Source organism: Sceloporus occidentalis, unplaced genomic scaffold, assembly GCF_023333645.1.
Source record: "Sceloporus occidentalis isolate IW3139 unplaced genomic scaffold, rSceOcc1.0.p SCAF_3, whole genome shotgun sequence".
In the NCBI taxonomy this organism is placed as follows: domain Eukaryota; kingdom Metazoa; phylum Chordata; class Lepidosauria; order Squamata; family Phrynosomatidae; genus Sceloporus; species Sceloporus occidentalis.
The window spans coordinates 214,470,125-214,486,818 of NW_028316983.1; the positions used below are offsets into that span (position 1 = coordinate 214,470,125).

A 16,694-nucleotide genomic window follows, 5' to 3' on the forward strand; every position below is an offset into this window, starting at 1 on the left:
ATCAGATCTGCAAAAACCAAAGCCACAGATGGAGGGATGAGTGTATACCTTTAAGTTACAATATCCTATGCACAGCCTCAATACACAGATTTCTGCAATGCACTCTACATGGGGCTAGTGCCAAGTTCAGAAGCTTCAACTGATCCAAAATATGGCAGCTGGATTGGTCACTGGTAATTCTAGAACTGACCATATAACACCTGTGTTAAAAACTCTTCACTGGCTGCTGATTAGCTTCCGGGTGCAGTACAAGGTGTGGGTTATTACCTTTAAAGCCCTACATGGCTTGGGCCCAGGTTACCTCTCCCCATATAGTCCGCCCCGCACTCTCAGAATGTCTGGGAAGTTTCTATTACAGACACAAAAAACTAGACTAGTATCTACTTCCCAAAGATCTTTCACCTCGATTGCTCCTAAACTCTGGAATGACCTGCCGGAGGAAGCCATTAAGATGGATCTCTTCTTTCCCACCAGAGCTGACTTGAACAACATGCTTGTTTCTCTCTCTATTCCCGACTGTGTAAGCGATGAATCTGAATTCTGTTTGGTTTGGCAAGTGCATTGTTTTAATTGCATTGCACTGTACTATTGTGTCATGGGGGGTTACTTTTATGGAAATTATTATTATTAACCTTTATTTATGAAGCGCTGTAAATTTACACAGCGCTGTACATGCAATCTTTTTAGTTTGATGGATCCCTGCCCCTCGGGCTTACAATCTAAAAAGACATGACACAGAAGGAGAAGGGAGTGGTAGAGGGAAAGGGTAAGAGGTCCAGCAGTTCCTCTCTACCTCCAAGGCCTGGACCAAGGCAGATGGACTGGAGGGAGGGCTTGGCTTCATAATGGATGGTTAATCTGCTTCCAGGGAAAATACATACTCTCACGTAGGATAATGCATATACAGTACATAGCAATACAGGAAATGGTTCGATAAACAGACAACAAAAGAACACCAAATAGCAAGTGACAATTATGCAATGCCTGGGAAGGCTTCTCTGAACAGGATGGTTTTCAACTCCGTTTTGAAGCTGGATAAAGAAGTGATGGCTCTTGCTTGTGGGGGAAGAAGGTTCCAGGAGTGAGGGGCAGCAAGTGAAAAGGGGCGAATCCGGGATGGGGCAGAGGAAATCCTGGGCTGGGACAGCAGACCTTGACTACCAGAATGGAGGGCCCTGGTGGGAAGGTGAGGAGAAAGAAGGTCTGATAAGTAAGGAGGGGCCAGTCCATGGAGGGCTTTGAATGTCAACAGCAGGAGCTTATACTGATTTTTTAACGTTTGACTGTGTGATGTATGTGATTTTGTTGTAATCCCCGCCTCGATCCGTAGGGAGAGGTGGGAAATAGAAATAATAACCATCTAGCCTGACGAAGACAAGCCCTCCCTCCAGTCCATCTGCCTTGGTCCAGGCCTCAGAGGGAGAGAAGAACCACTGGACCTGATCCCCTTCTCCACCACCATTCCCTTCTCCTTTTGTGTCGTGTCTTTTAGATTGTAAGCCTGAGGGCAGGGAACCGTTTAATTAGAAATCTTAATTGTAAGCTGCTCTGATTGCCTTTAGGGCTGAAGGGCGAGGTATAAATACCATAAACAAATAATAATCTCTTCAGTATTTTAAACAGACACAGGCAAATGCCACAGCCCATTTCTACCAAGAAGCAGATGTCTGAGGAGCAACGGTGTCACTCCGTTCAGGTCCGCACCCCCCTTTCAGCCCCTGACATTGCTGCTGGTTTGAGCGTTGGACTCTTTATTTTATTTCATTTTTATGCCACCTTTCTCTCCCAGAAAGGGACTCAAGGAGTCTCACAAGATTTAAGAAAAGAAAACTTCACAGTGAAAAGTCACAGACTCTGGAGATTCACGGTCCGGATCCGGTCTCAAAGTCACGCTCTCTCAGCCTCAGAGGATGGCAACCGTGGCAAGCCCCTCTATAAAGAAGCGTGCCAAGAACACCCCTGTCTTCATGCAGTATGCCTATGCCTTTCTGCACTAATGACCATTGCTAAAACTGGACTTGCCACTTCCATCTCCATATAGAAAGGATTTGTAATTTGTACTGACATCCTCATATAGCAATGACACACACACACATACAGTACATGTATCTGACCCTGGCTTCCACTCCACCAAATGCACCTGAGGAAGCAGTCTGGAGCCTACGAAAGCTCACGCTGCCAATTTCTTCCTTTCAGTTAGGTCCCAAACACACCATAGAAACAACCCACTTTGAGGCCGCTTCAGCTGCCCTGGCTGAGTGCTGGGGAATCCTGGGAACTGTAGTTTCGTGAGGCATTTAGCCTTCTCTGTCAGAGAGAGAGAGCTCTGCTGCCACAATAAACTACAACTCCCAGGATCCTGTAGCCCTGAGCCGGGGCAGTTAAAGCGGTTCCAAACTGGATTACTTCTGCTGGGACCTTCGTCTCAGAGGCGCCACAAGATCTCTCTACCTATCGATTCGAGAGACTAGTAAGGCTGCGAATCCCCTCAGTTTCGCCATAAGTCTAAAAATGACTCGAAAGCACAACAAAGCCGGAGAGGCAGCATGGCCTAGTGGTTTGAGCACTGTTGTTATTCCAAATGCTCCGCACCTCGTTCCCTCTTCGGCCTCGTCGGAGCCTCCACCGGAGTCCCAGCGCTGGAGCCCCGCAGAAGAGCCGGCTCCTGCTCACGAAAGAGGAGGCTCCTCGGTATAATAACAATGAGGCCGCCATGCCTCTCCTTTTCCGACCCAACCGGAAATAGCGTCACGATCATTGCTGCGTCCGGTCAGGAGTCACACTCTAAAAGCGCCGCCTTTGTCCTTAAGTTCCGCCGAAAGGAACCGTTTGGATTTCCCGCGCGTCGGGGTGACGTCACCGAACAACGGTCTTTTCCTCGTCACGTGACTGTCTCTTACGCTCCCCGTTGTTGTTGTTGTGTGCTTTCGAGTCATTAATGGCTAACGTCACGTGACTGTCGTGTTTTCTTCTTTAGGTTCATTATCCTTTTATTGTATTGCTCCACAGCTGGGACTCGAACCCTCGCCCTCCCGATTCGTAGCCCGACGCTCAAGCCATTACGCCACGCTGGCTCCAGCGGTGAAGGCGTGGTTCGAAAGGCTCCTTGTAAAAAAAAGGGTCTCTCCCCGCGCATGCGCCTGGCGTAGCTCCCCGCCTCGTCCTTTTCCCATGTGGGGAGCCTGGGTTGCTTTGGTTACACAACGGAGGGGAGGGGAGGGGAGGGAAGGGGGAAAGGGCAGGCCTGACGTCGCAGGAGGCACCACCTCAGTTAAGTCTCTGGGAGGCCTTGGTTTCAACGCTTTTAGGGACCTGGAGCTGCTCTGAGGGCCTTCCCCCACAAGGAACCGCTTCCCCAGGGAGGCGCCTCTGCTGGCCTTTGGAGGTTTGTACAGAGAAGGGAGAGAAAGGAGTTAAAAGGATGTCAGGGTGAGGAGGGAGAGGAAACAAAGATGGCGGCAGAAAGGGGTGACCAGCCGTCCTCCTTTTCCAGGACGCGTCCTCCATTTCGTCCTCCTGTCCTGGAGGAGCCCCAAAAGGCCCTCCGTTTTGAGTTTAACTAATAAGCATGGATGTGCATTGATAGGAGTTATGGTTACTGTCCTCCATTTTCCTGACACTGTCCTCCATTTATCTGTGCCTTGTCCTCTTTGGCGCTGAGGACGGGGTCACCAGAGGCCCTCCTTTTCCAAGACCCATCCTCCATTTGGACCTCTTTCTGTTCAGGAGGAATTCCAAAACTCCCTCCATTTTGGGCGTGACTAAAAAGCATGAATTTACAATTATAGGAGATGGTTTTTGTGTGTGAGAGAGAGATTTTATCAGGTCATGTCCTACATTTTCTCTGGAAGGATCTCCATTTTGTGGCGCCTTGTCCTCCTTGGAGGTTAGAGGACATCTAGTGACTGGTGGGTAGCAGGGAAGCAGGTAGCCATCTGCTCTGTTATAATGGCAAAATGTGAGGTGAATGCAGGGGTTTGAAGCAGATGGGTGAGGTCTGGAGAGCGGGGCGGAGTGGGAGAGAAACTTGCTTTATTACTTTGGTAACTTACTTTATTTTTCCTCTTGGTGGCTGTTGTTGTTGTTATCTGCCCTCCAGTGAACCTCGACGCATGGCGATCCTGTGGATGAGACACCTCCAAGACTCCTTGTCCTCCACTGCTCTGCTCAGGTCCTGCACATTCATACTTGCAACCTCCTTGGGTCCATCCATCTGCGTCTTCCTCTCTTTCTCCTTCCCTCCATCTTTCCTGGCATCATTGGCTTTTCTAATGAGTCCTCCCTTCTCATGATGAGGCCAAAGTGCGACAGCCTCGCTTTAGTCGCCTTGGCTTCCAGGGTGATCTCTGGCATGACCTGTCCTGCCTTCGTTGTAAACTATGGGCCCTCCCTTACTACAGAATTATAGCACTATGTCCCACTTTAACTGCATCCTATGAAGTTCTGGGGTTTGCAATCTGGCGAGGCACTGGAGTGCTCTGGGTGAGGAGTCTCTTAGTAGTTTTTTGTGGGTTTTTCAGGCTATATGGCCATGTTCTAGAAGAGTTTGTTTCTGACGTTTTGCCGGCTTCGGTGGCTGGCATCTTCAGAGAATGCTGGCATGGAAATAAGTGCAGCCTGGGTTGGGAGGAGCGATTTCCATGTTAATCTGTATATTGTTCTGTTGTTGAATGGTAAGATCTGTGGGTGGGAGGATATGCAAAGAGGATTAAATGATGTGGCCAAGGTACAGCAGCCTCAATTCGATCATATTGATTTCCAGGCTTGATCTCTTGATTTCTGGCTTGATCTGTTCAAGGACCCATTTGTTGGCCCTTTTGGCTGTCCACGGTACCCTCAGCACTCTTCTCCAGCACCAATTCTCAAGTGAAGTTGCTTCTCCTCCTATCTGCTTTCTTTCTCAGGATGATAGGGAACACAATCCTCACTTCAGTGTTCAAAGTTCTCTCTTTATAGTTTATGATTTTGTGCAGTTCTTTCATTTCTGCCCTTCTCTTTCCTAGTCTGATTTCTGATATCTGATTTCTTTACTGCAATCTTCATTCTGATCAGTATTTGAGCCAAGGTATACAATGAAAATGTCCAGTGTTGCTTGTGGGGAATCAAATCTAAACTTGCTTACCACAAATCTAAAATCTTATCACTGTTTGAAAGAAAAATACAGCCTATTAGATTTTCAGTATTGGAAACAAACCTTCCAGTTAAAATCCAGTTAAAAATACTGGTTTTCTTTCTGATTCTTTGGGAGACGGGGGAAGAGTCATCCTGCTTATTCCTTGCAGGAAAATCACCAGAATCTTACAGGACTACAAAGTTATAAATCTGTGTTATGGCTTAAGCTTTCGAGGAGTCCCCTTAACATTTATGTTAAAGATAACAGATTTAAAGATATCTCTTAAACACTAACTGATTTGGTTATGGCACAAGCTTTTGTGGTTGTCCTAGAAAGCTTATCACAGAAGAACATTTATTAGTTTTTAAGGAACTACAAATACTTTGTTGGTTTAGACTTCTTGTCAAAGAGCCCAAGAAACATCTTTTAATTCTTTTTTTATGTAACTGGCTGTTGGTTAGAAAGTGTTTGTGTGGATTCGTTCATAGAAGATGTATTTGTTTTGAAGTTGAAATATGAAGACTGTGGTTAAAAATGTTGCCAACTTGTTAAGATTTAAGAGAAACAGAAAGCTGTTTGTGCAGCAGTTGTGTCTTTCATGCATTAATGAGAGTGTGAGAATCTGAAGGCTGTATCTGAAATGTGTATTGCCTCAGTACATAATTTGATTTTTACACAGAGATCATGTCATGCTTGTAGGAGTCAGCAAAATACAGTATGGTCTTTGAGAAGACTGCAACTCCCATCAGCCCTAGCCCAACAGAGGATGGTGAGGCATGCTAGGAGTTCAGCCAAATCTGGAGGCCTTCACTTTGTTCACACCTGCTGTAAATAAGCAAATATTCACTTTGCATAGCAGTCACGTTTGACACTGTTGTGCAGGTTGTGCTAGTGTTTTCCAAACTACACATGAAAAGTATAAAGGACAGGTAAAACATACAGCTGGGATGATTTGAGGAATTATAGCTCTGCGGACATGTGTCTTTGGGGATGTGTGTTTTATGTGTCCACATTTTACATGTATTTCTGTGGGAAATGCTATGTACCACCAGTATAATTTCAGGAAATGCAACTTTGCTTTTTAGGCTGGATAACGTCAGGACTGTGGCTACATCTCCTGACAGCGGTGGGTTTTAAGTCAAAGCACTAGGTGGAGCTTTTCACCTGGCACATTACCTACAATCCAGTCAAACAAGGAAGGATTAAATCATTCTCTGCTGGTCTCTAATTCATGACTTGAATCCCAGTTAGAACGGGGCATTGTGTGTGGGAGCGGGTGGAGGATACTGAAGTTATTTTTAATCAGTCAGTAATTGGAAATAACCTGAATTCCACCTCTCATGGAGAATGGGGATTTCAAAGGACTAGTTTCCTGGAAAGCCTGAGAACAAATGTAGCTAGTCCCTGAGTCTTAAATGTACAACTGTGTAATTACCATATGTGTCAGTCTTTATGTATGGATAGAAAAGAAGAGTCTGGATCATCTCAAAGATCCATCCAGTCCTGCATGCCACAACAACTAACCAGATGTCTATAGGATGCTCACAAACAACAACTTTGTAGTTGATAGCCTTTTTGAGTGTGTGTGTGAACTCTGACTGGTATTCAGAAGCATACTTTTTTTGGCACGGGGGTTATTAATAGCCATATATTGGATCATGTATACATACAGTAAAAATGTGGTTTTGTGTAAGCATATAAACTGGGCTCAATTGTAAGCATAGTTAGACAAACAAATGGGTCTTAGAACAGATTAGGCCTGTGATTTCCCTGAAAACCAAGATGAGTAAACTGAGGCTTTCGTACTTTGGCCACATCACAAGAAGATAGGACTCATTAGAAAAGACCATAAGAAAGAGAGGATGACTACACACTACATGGATGTGCACCATTAAGGAAGACAGGACTATGAATCTGCCAGACCTAAGAAAAGTAGTGGAAGATAAGGAGTCTTGGAAATGTCTCATCCACAGGGTCTCTATGAGTAGATATTAACAACAACAAACATTATAGTTTGAGCTTTCAGGTGCATCCTGAAGGCCTTGTCAGTGGCTGCACCAGGTATTGGAATTCCTTACAAAGACTGATCAAAGTTCATTATTAACTTCCTGTTCTTGAAAGTGATTATCCTTTTAGACTCATTATTTTTATGCTCTGTGGCATTATGGGGTTATACGATGCTTTTGAGTCTTGGCTCACTACCTGTTTTGATCTTTTTCTTTTTGGTATGTTATTACAGTGGGCCCTTGGTATCCGCTGGGGTTTGGTTCTAGGACCCCCCGGGGATACTAAACTCCGTGGATGCTCAAGTTCCATTCATTATAATGGCATAGTAAAATGGTGCCCCTTATATAAAAGGACAAAATCTAAGTTTTTCTATGGAAATTTGTATAACATATTTTAAAGCCATGGATGATTGAATCCTTGGATAAGAAAAATGTGGATAAGGTTGACTGTATACTCTTTCTGATTTACTGTTAGCCATCTTGTGCATTAAATATGGATAAGCAGGATAATTTTTAATATAATTAAATGGTACCAGGCAAACTAGCTTTGAGCTAGATGTCTACTTTTTGTCTCCTTTCTTTTCACCTCCTAGTTTCATAAGTTCACTTCTGTTGCCAGGGTGCTTCAGCTTTTTGAAGTATAGTAACTCCTTTTTCTCAGGCTCAGCAGTCTCTTGAGGTGCAATAATGTCGTTATCTCTAAATTCAAACATAAAAGTAGATGAAGAAAGCACAAACCATAGATTACAGACTACTTTCAAAAAGTGGTTAAAGACACTGATCCATTGTTAAAAGACACAAACCACATTTTGGTATTCTGAAGCCACTTTTTGAAAGTATTAAAAGTAACCATGGGTTAGCCAAAAAAACATGGTTTCATTTTTTTTATTAACCTGATTAATCTTTCCTAATTCTCTGTGATGAATCTACCTTGTTTCTTTTATATATATGAGAGAGAGAGAGAGAGATATGAAGTGGAGGAAAGTGACCCAAAGGCGAAATGGTTCTGGTATTGTGTTCTGGAGGGTTATTCGTACATCACACTTACTTTCTGACAATCCAGATAACACACTCCTTGTTCCAATTTATTCAGCCTTATTTCCTAACATCAGCAATGAGTTTTCATGCTGTGATATACCCCACAATTTAAAATAAAATGGGTTAATGTGATGCCACTTGTCAGTGTCCTTTTTCCAACTACAAAGCATTATTTTCAAGAAGGGGGCGTATTTGATACTATGTGTTGTGATGAAATGATTGAGTGTCTCTCCTCCCCCCACTCATTCATTATTATGATTTGCAGTAGAATATGAGACTGATTCCAGAGGGGTGATGACATGGTGGTCCCCAGCATGGCAAAACTTGCATGATTCTCAACTCACAGCATTTTAAACTCACCACCAGAATTCAAACTGGGGATGCAGTGGAAAGCAGGAGAGGAAAGGGTTTAGAAAATCTCTATCACATGTTGAGACAAGGTCATTTTGATATGATGAAAGTGGAGAATTTCATTCTGACTGACCAAAATCATTGCATGCCACATGGTAGTGGCCGGATAAGAGGTCAATTTCTGTTTTATTTCCCCTCCCACTACCAATCCTCCCCATAGTTTTGACTGAATGGTTGCCTACACATATTGAACGGGTAGGCAACCTATGGCCCGTGGGCTGAATCCGGCCTGGTGAGGCCTTGGGACCGGCCCAGCCCGGTCCTGCTGCCGATTGCCGTCAGGGCCTTTGGCCTATCAGGAGGAGGCGGGCAAGCGGGGGCAAGGGGGCAATTGTCTATAGAAGCCTCAGAAACATACATTTATATTAACATCTTTTTAAAAATCAGCAATTTTTTTTGCATGTCCTCCATTTTTTTAAAAAGTGTCCTTCATTTGAAAATTGTATCCTACATTTGTCCCGGTTTATTTATTTATATAATTTTAAAAAAATTATTTATTTATTTATTTTTTGGCTTCGGCCCCCCCCAGTTGTCTGAGGGACAGCAACCCGGCCCCCAGGTCAAAAAGGTTGCCTACCCCTGCATATTGAATGTAAACTTCCCTTTTCTTGTTTTCTAAGAAACCTTCTCTACCTATGCAGGAAGTGGGGACAGGAAGATGGTGGAGGGAGACCTTGTGTTGAGCAGTGGGTTGACAATGATGACAACCAGGGTGAGAAGATGTGGGGCGTATTTGTTAACAAAAGACTTACTGACCAGTGCAGATCATTGGTGGTAGGACCTCATTTCCACTCATTTGGGGCAAAAATAGGAAGAAGCCCAAGTGTGTTGCTGGTGAACTGGAAGTAATACCAGAAGAAAATTCTTCATCTGTTTTCCCCCTTTCTAGGTGTGATAGTGATGTCTTTGGATGGTGATGTACTGCTTTCTGGTTTTGAACTTTCTTGAAGCCTTGAATGATTTTTTGTGTTGATGCAACATAGGAGTTCTTGTATTCAAGTTGCGATTAACCATGAAATTGTACCTGAATTCATAAGATGAATGCCTTCAGAATGTAGATTTAATTGAAGTCAAAAGTTTAATTAGGATGAATCTTCCATTTGATGTGAGCGGGGTGATTTCAGCAAAAACAGCCCTTTCCATTTGCAGCTTTGACTTTTGCAGATGTGATTATGTGATTATTTAATTATTCACAGATTTAATTAATATATTCTCTGTAGGAATCCCTTAGGGCTGTGTAGACCACCCCTGCCTTCGTCAGGTCGGGGCCATGGTAACCGTATGCTGCAGGCCTGATCTGGCCTTTCCACAGTGCAAAAGTGGTTCCTTTTTGCACCCTGGAAAGGCTGCTGTAGCGACTGGCACTGCCACTTTATGGCGTTCCATTGGTACTACAGCATCTAAATGCAGTGCCAGAGGAGTGCCACGCGCCATGTGTAGTGCATGGCATCATACCACCTCAGTGGTGGAATTGGGGCATGTATTGTGTGGACGCCACACCCCGACTCCACCCCCTGGCCAGCTTTAATGGCTGGTCTGCACGGTCCCTTTCCTCCAGAATGACTGCCAGAAGTTGACCATAGAGTCACACTAGAGGACCTGGAGATTCCTAGAATTTGTAGGTTCTCTAGTGCAATTCTATGGTTATTTTTTGCCAGATGCTGACTGTAGAGTTATTCTGGAGGACTTGGAGATACCTAGAGAGGTGATCTCTCAGGTTAAAAAAAGGTTTGTTTTTTGGTGGTTTTTCCATTCTCATGGAGATCCTGCACCCATAACCCCAATGAATATGGAGAGCCCACCGTACCAGTTAATGACGTATAAGGTGAGTATCCCCTATTTAAAATACTGGGGACCAGTATTTTCGAATTTTGGAGTATTTTCATATACATAATAAGATACCTTGGAAATGGTACCCACGTCTAAACATGAGATACATTTATGTTTCATATACACTTTATACACATATCCTGAAGGTAATTGTATACACAATATTTTAATAATTCCGTGCATGAAACAATTTGGTTTACATTGAGCCATCAGAAAACAAAGGTGTCACTATTTCAGCCACCCATGTGGATGTTTTTGGATGATACTAAATAACCTCCAGCTAGAAGATGAAGAGGAAATGAGGTGGGCAGGTGGAAAAAGATTTATAAGAAAGACCTTCGTTGTCAGAGACTTTGATCACTGTAGTTTGCCTGTAGCTATTGGTTGTGAAAACCTAAATTCAGCATATGATTAGTAGCTTTCCTAAAATAAAAATTATTATTATTAACAAAAATGACATGGTCTTTTCTCTTTTTGTAGCTGAAGTAACGGAAGTGATCCAAATTCTCTTTCATTATATAGAGGATATACACAGCGGGTCGTTCAACTTGTTTAACAGGTTAATATGTCAAGTTTATTTGGTAAATATTTGAGCTGTGTACACATCTTGTAAATACATAGTGTGAATGGGTGTGATAAATGGATATGTGAAGGAAGATTTCTGTTTTTACTTCTGTCCTAGAAGATAAGTTATTTTCTACATTGGAATTTGTATACATGTCCAAGATAGTTGACTGTTTCTGTTCACTGTTTTGGAAACTATGGTGGGTTATAGACCGCCGCTTTGAGGTGGTCTGCCGCCGCCGCCGTTTGCTCTGTAAGGGAGCCGTCGCAGCCAAACCGCGCGGCTCTGTTACGGAGCAAAAAAGAAGCTCCAAAATGGAGCTTCTTCTTGCGGCGCCCTAATGATGTTGCGAGGCGCCAGGGGCGCATTCACGACATCATTAGCGCCGCGACACGTTTGGACGCACAGCGTCCGATACGTAAAGATGGCGGCGCCCGTATGAACAGGGCGCCGCCATCTTGTACGTGTTCTATACGTACTAGGGTTAGGGGGGTGCGGAAGCACCGCCCCTTCCTAACCCTAGTACGTATAGAATACGTACTAAATGGCAGTCTGTAACCCGCCAAAGTAACTAAATACCACTTGCATGATTTATCTAATAACCAGTGCTTTGTGTATAGAGCTTTTCTTTAAAGCTGAATGGTAAACACTGTGTGCCTTTCCAGATGTTTGGATTGCAAATTCCATAGCCCCTCACTATTGGCTAGAAATGATGGGAATTGCAGCCCAGCAACATCTGGAGGGGTACACATTGTCCACCTATGCTTAAATCTCAGCTTTTGGGCTCATTGGAAGTGAGTCAGTTTCTTCACTTTTCCTTTCTTGTCAAACTAACTGGGATTTAAAAAAAGTTTTTACATGCAAAATACCTGGTGTTCTGCATGTGCTCCATTTGGATCAGATACAATATCTGCATGCAGTATGTATAAAGGGCACAGATGATATACTTGGGGGAGTACTGAGTTTTATTTGAATCAGCTCAACCATGCTTAAATCTTTATTAGATTGTGACCTTGGGCTGTTGAAATCAAAAACTATGTTCTCCTTCTCTAAGCATTAAACTACTGTTTTCTTTTTTTTATCCAGTGTAACAGATGGCGGCACAGTGTGTCACAAAGGTGGAGCTGACCATCTCCTGTAGCAGTCTCTTAGATAAAGATGTTGGCTCCAAGTCAGACCCATTGTGTGTGCTACTTCAGCACACAAGTGGGCAGCAGTGGTATGAGGTATAGTATGATTAGGCTCTGAATATTTCTGTGTTCCATTGAGCAGCATTGCACATTTTAAACCACTTGTTATTAGAAAAAACTAATTTCAAGAATTCTCCCTTTTGTTTTGCACCCTCGGTATTATGATACAGTGCTTTAAAGAAATAGTTTTGTACTTAAGAGTAACACCAATGTCAAAACTGGAATTTCTAGTAATTTTATTAGTCTATAAGTTTTCTTTTGCAGTCTGTATTCTGCTTCCTTTGTTTTATTGCCTATTTTATTTTAAACTTTTAAATTAAACATGTAGAGTTGTATCAATTGGGAACTCCCCATTACAGAGACAAAAGCTCATTTGATTTATACTGGATAAAGCAATATCTTTCACATTACAAAGAGAACTATATATGAAAAGAATGAGTATATAAAATTTAAATAGAAGCTAAAAATAGGACATTTCAAAGTATCTACAGTGTAACATACTTTCAGTGGGGGTTAAATAATCCTAATTAACTGGGTCTCAATAGGGGTAGCATAAATACATTTTAATCTGGTCCACTCCAATATTATTTCAGCATTACTATTTTTATTATATACCAATTTATAATAAAATAGGTGTGTACCTAACTGAATATTTTTTCTAATAGATTTATAAAAAAACTATTGTTAAATTAAGATATTTCAAAATCACTGATATTTTACATATGTCTCAAAATTAATTTTAATTGGGGGGGGGGGGCAGTAAATATTTCTGTCCAAGCACTGAAGGTTGCAATGAAATGAATTTGCTTGTTGTTAAGGGCTGGAACAGTCCAGCAAGAAGGGGCACCGAAGATGGATTGGGGCTGCGGCAAACACATGGTACAGCCCCAATCTGCCTTAACCCAGGCCAAATAGGAGCAGAAAAGATCAGCTCCTATTTGGGCCAGGAAAGAACCAGCTTTCCTTGCTCCACCCTGCCTCAGCTCCAGGGCGAGTTCAAGACACTCCATCAAGGTGGCATCTAAACACTGTGCAGCTGGAATGTCTTGAAGCTGCCACGTCTGGGTGGCCACCCAGCTTCAGGGAAGCTTCTGGGTGATGAAGCCTGGAAGCAGGCTTTTTTCAGCTATCTGTTTTGGCCCTAAGTCATCTTAGATTCAAAACACAGTGCAAAAATAATTCAGTTTGAGACCCCCTTAACTGCCCTGGCTCAGTGCTAGGGAATTCTGGAAACTGTAGATTTGTGAGGCATTTAGCCTTCTCTGTTAGACAGTTCTGGTGCCACAATAAAATATAAATCCCAGAATTCGCTAGTACTGAGCCAGGGCAGTTACACTGGTCTCAAACTGGATTATTTCTGTAGTGTGTTTTGACCCTTTGAACTATTACTAAAGTCTAAAACCTTTTCTATTCTATTTAAATCCCCCTGATCTACCACTAAACATTCTTTGATAGCCTTATCCAAATGTGTGGGGAGTGAGTGAGTCAGCTAATGTTAGAAATTCTTAGTTTATCTTCTGTTCCCATCAACAGGTAGGGGAAGAAGTTGCACCTTGCTAGTTTTATACTGCAGTCCTCTGGTCTACAACCATAATAAAGTTGAACTGAACTGAATACAGCAGACCCAGAAATGTCTTATTCTCATTTCCCACTAAATTTAATGGTACCTCTAGATAAGTGTGTATAGGATTGCACCATTGTGTTTGTGTCTGGGTGTGGGCAGTATCTTTCTGATGCTGAACGAAAGTTTAAATCCAGGAGTGATAAGTGGTCTTTACCAAGGGTTACTCTGCCTTTAGCCAGCTCATTTGCCAAATTACATTTTGGCTATAGAATTTAATTGTTGCACAAGAGCCAAACTTCAATTGCCAGAATTAAAATTTAATAGCCTTTTGCCAAAATGCTATCAACAGAAGGACCCCTTTCTCTATTACAATCATGTTATTATCTCTATGTCATATTGCAGGTTGATCGCACAGAAAGAATAAAAAACTGTTTGGACCCTAAGTTTTCCAAGAGATTCTTAATTGATTACTACTTTGAGCTAGTCCAGAAGCTCAAATTTGGAGTGTATGACATTGACAATGCAACAGTTGAGCTGAGTGATGATGACTTTTTAGGAGAATTTGAATGCACCTTGGGGCAGGTAGGTACAAATAGTTCCTGGATATTCTCATTTATCCTCAGAGAGTTGTGGAGTTACTTTGTGTAGAGTTTGCTCACAGAAATGGCTATTGACCTGAAGTCCCATTTATGCTATTAACCTATTCCTCTATGTTGACATGTAGTAAAAAGAAGTAGAGAAATTACTTAAGTGTGGGAAAATAAGTGTTTTGTAGGTCATCTTCATATAATTCCTACTTTTCAGTGAGAATCAAAACTTTCTTCTTTCTAAGCCATTTTCTAGCATTTGACATGACATTATCATTGCAATATCTGCAACTATCTCAGCTTAATCAACCAGCCTTCACTCACTTTGAATAAATAATAATTTATGAATACTGTAGACTCTCAAATTATTTTATCTGTCTTTTTTTCTAAGTATTTCTGTTTTTCAACAGATTGTCTCCAGCAAGACGCTCACTAGACCTCTAGTGTTGAAGAATGGGAAACCTGCAGGAAAAGGAAGAATTACGGTACAAAAACTTAAGTTTCTTTCTTTCTTGTGGCAGATACTTGTAGACACTAGATTTTAACGCTGGCGATTTTTTTTCTTTTTTTAAAAAAATTAGTACCTGAGATAGTATGGATACAATCAAGAGAGAAGCCAAATACAGTAGGCCCTCCGTATCCGCAGACATGCCATCTGCTGACCCAAGTGGACAGTAAGCCCATGACGGGGGGTGGCGGCAGAGGAGGAGGAAGATGAAGATGAGGGAGAGGAGGCGGTAGCAGGAGGGCAAAGAGGAGGAGGAGGAAGCAGGGGCAGGGTGAAGAGGAAGGAGGAAGTGGCAGCAGGGCAAAAAGGAGGGAGGAGGCAGCAGAGGAAAGGTGAAGAAGAAAAGGAAGAAGTGGCGTTAGGGTGAACTGAAGGAAGTGGTGGTGGGGCTAGGAGGAGGGAGGAGGCAACAGTGATGGAGCAAAGAGGAAGTAGGCGGAAGGAGGTGGCAGCGGGAAGGAGGAAGAGGAGGCAGCCACATGCCATCCGCAGCAGTGAGACTGGTAAGACAGGCTTTGGGGAACCAGGGAGCCAAAGTCTCATTGTCTCTAATGATCGCAGCATGGCCGCGCCACCATTGAGGACAATGGAACTTAAGCATCTGCAGATTTTGGTATCCATGTGGGGATCCAGAATACTGAGGGTGGACTATATAGTGAAATGTATGAGGATTAAAACTGCAACCTGTGCATTCTTTTTTAGATGTAAGCATATTTTAAACAGATTACTTTTGGGTAAACATACATTTTTAAAAAAGTGATGTTTAAGTCTTACTTGTGGTTTAACCTTCTCTGGATTGTTCATATATTTCTGTTTTTATTTTTGTAGTATTTCTTTTTAAGCTACACAACTGTGGCCTGAGCATATAACCACACACTCATGTTTAGTTCTGCATTTTGACATGTGTTTCATGAAATAGTAAGCCTGTTTGGCAAACTATTCAAAAACTGAGCAGAATTTCTTAAAGCCTTTGAACATGGCATGGTGGTTCAGTATATCACATTTAGACGGGGGAAAGTTAGAATTCAGAAGACATGCCCAGGCTTTTCATTACACACACACAGAGAGATCTATTATTGATGGAACATATGTATTTTCATTCCATTTTCGCAGTTGTGAGTTTTTAGATCCAATATGATGTTTGCTGGAGTACTGGGTTTTCCCACCCTTCCCTTCATAGTACTGTAAGCCTGCTGTGTATGATTTCCCAGCCCTTCAGAACAGGTTTTGGGCCATGCAAAAGGCTGCACAAAGGAAAGATAACTTCCAGTAAAAGCAGCTTCCATTGGCGTAAGGGCACCATTGGGTACTGGGCTATGAGATTCCAATCTTAAAAGCCACTAATGTCAGTATGTTCTTCTGTTTCTGGATGTAATAGAAATATCAAACTTTACTTTGCTCAAAGCCATTTACAATTTGCCATTCTCAAAAGAACACATGGTGTACTTCACTGAAAAGAAACAACTTAAAAAGAATCTTTGCTGTGCTTACTCAGATTACAGCTGAAGAAGTAAAAGATAACCGAGTCGTCATATTTGAAATGGAAGCAAGGAAACTGGACAACAAGGTCTGTGTAGACTCAAATCATATACATACTTATCTGGTGGTAAATCCTCTTGAACTCAATGAATTTGAATTCTGGGTGTGTCTTCACTGAAGAAGAATAAGATCAGTCATTTTTATCCATGGTGCTTGTATTCAGTACCATCCCTGCCTCCACCCACAGCAGCCATTCTGGAGATGCCTTTTAGCTGATTTGGAGACTGCAAATGGAGAAATCTCACTGCATGAGGGAAAGTCAGTTTTTAATGGTTTGGTTCATACTGCACTTGCATACCTGTAAGTAGGGAGAAGGGGATGGAAAAGGCAAGCACAGAGTTTA

The 16,694-nt window shown here is 42.5% G+C and overlaps 2 protein-coding genes across 6 annotated transcripts in view; one reads left to right on the forward strand and one right to left on the reverse strand.

The window, feature by feature from the left end:
* Positions 1–3,055, reverse strand: part of RMDN1 (regulator of microtubule dynamics 1) — a 57,986-nt gene extending 54,931 nt beyond the window's left edge. For both annotated transcript variants that reach the window (XM_089517572.1, XM_089517573.1), the window contains exon 1: positions 2,593–3,055. In XM_089517572.1, coding sequence (XP_089373698.1) covers positions 2,593–2,715 — 123 coding nt within the window. In that variant the 5' untranslated portion in view covers positions 2,716–3,055. The remainder of the gene's footprint in view (positions 1–2,592) is intronic.
* A 180-nt stretch (positions 3,056–3,235) lies between these two features.
* CPNE3 (copine 3) overlaps positions 3,236–16,694 on the forward strand; it is a 32,963-nt gene continuing 19,504 nt past the window's right edge. For 2 of the 4 annotated variants that reach the window (XM_089517574.1, XM_089517578.1), the window contains exons 1-6: positions 3,236–3,385; positions 10,879–10,957; positions 12,050–12,189; positions 14,120–14,299; positions 14,715–14,789; positions 16,308–16,379. In XM_089517574.1, coding sequence (XP_089373700.1) covers positions 12,058–12,189; positions 14,120–14,299; positions 14,715–14,789; positions 16,308–16,379 — 459 coding nt within the window. In that variant the 5' untranslated portion in view covers positions 3,236–3,385; positions 10,879–10,957; positions 12,050–12,057. Of the gene's footprint in view, positions 3,386–10,878; positions 10,980–12,049; positions 12,190–14,119; positions 14,300–14,714; positions 14,790–16,307; positions 16,380–16,694 lie in introns of all 4 variants that reach the window. The other 2 variants (XM_089517576.1, XM_089517577.1) reach the window with 2 other exon arrangements.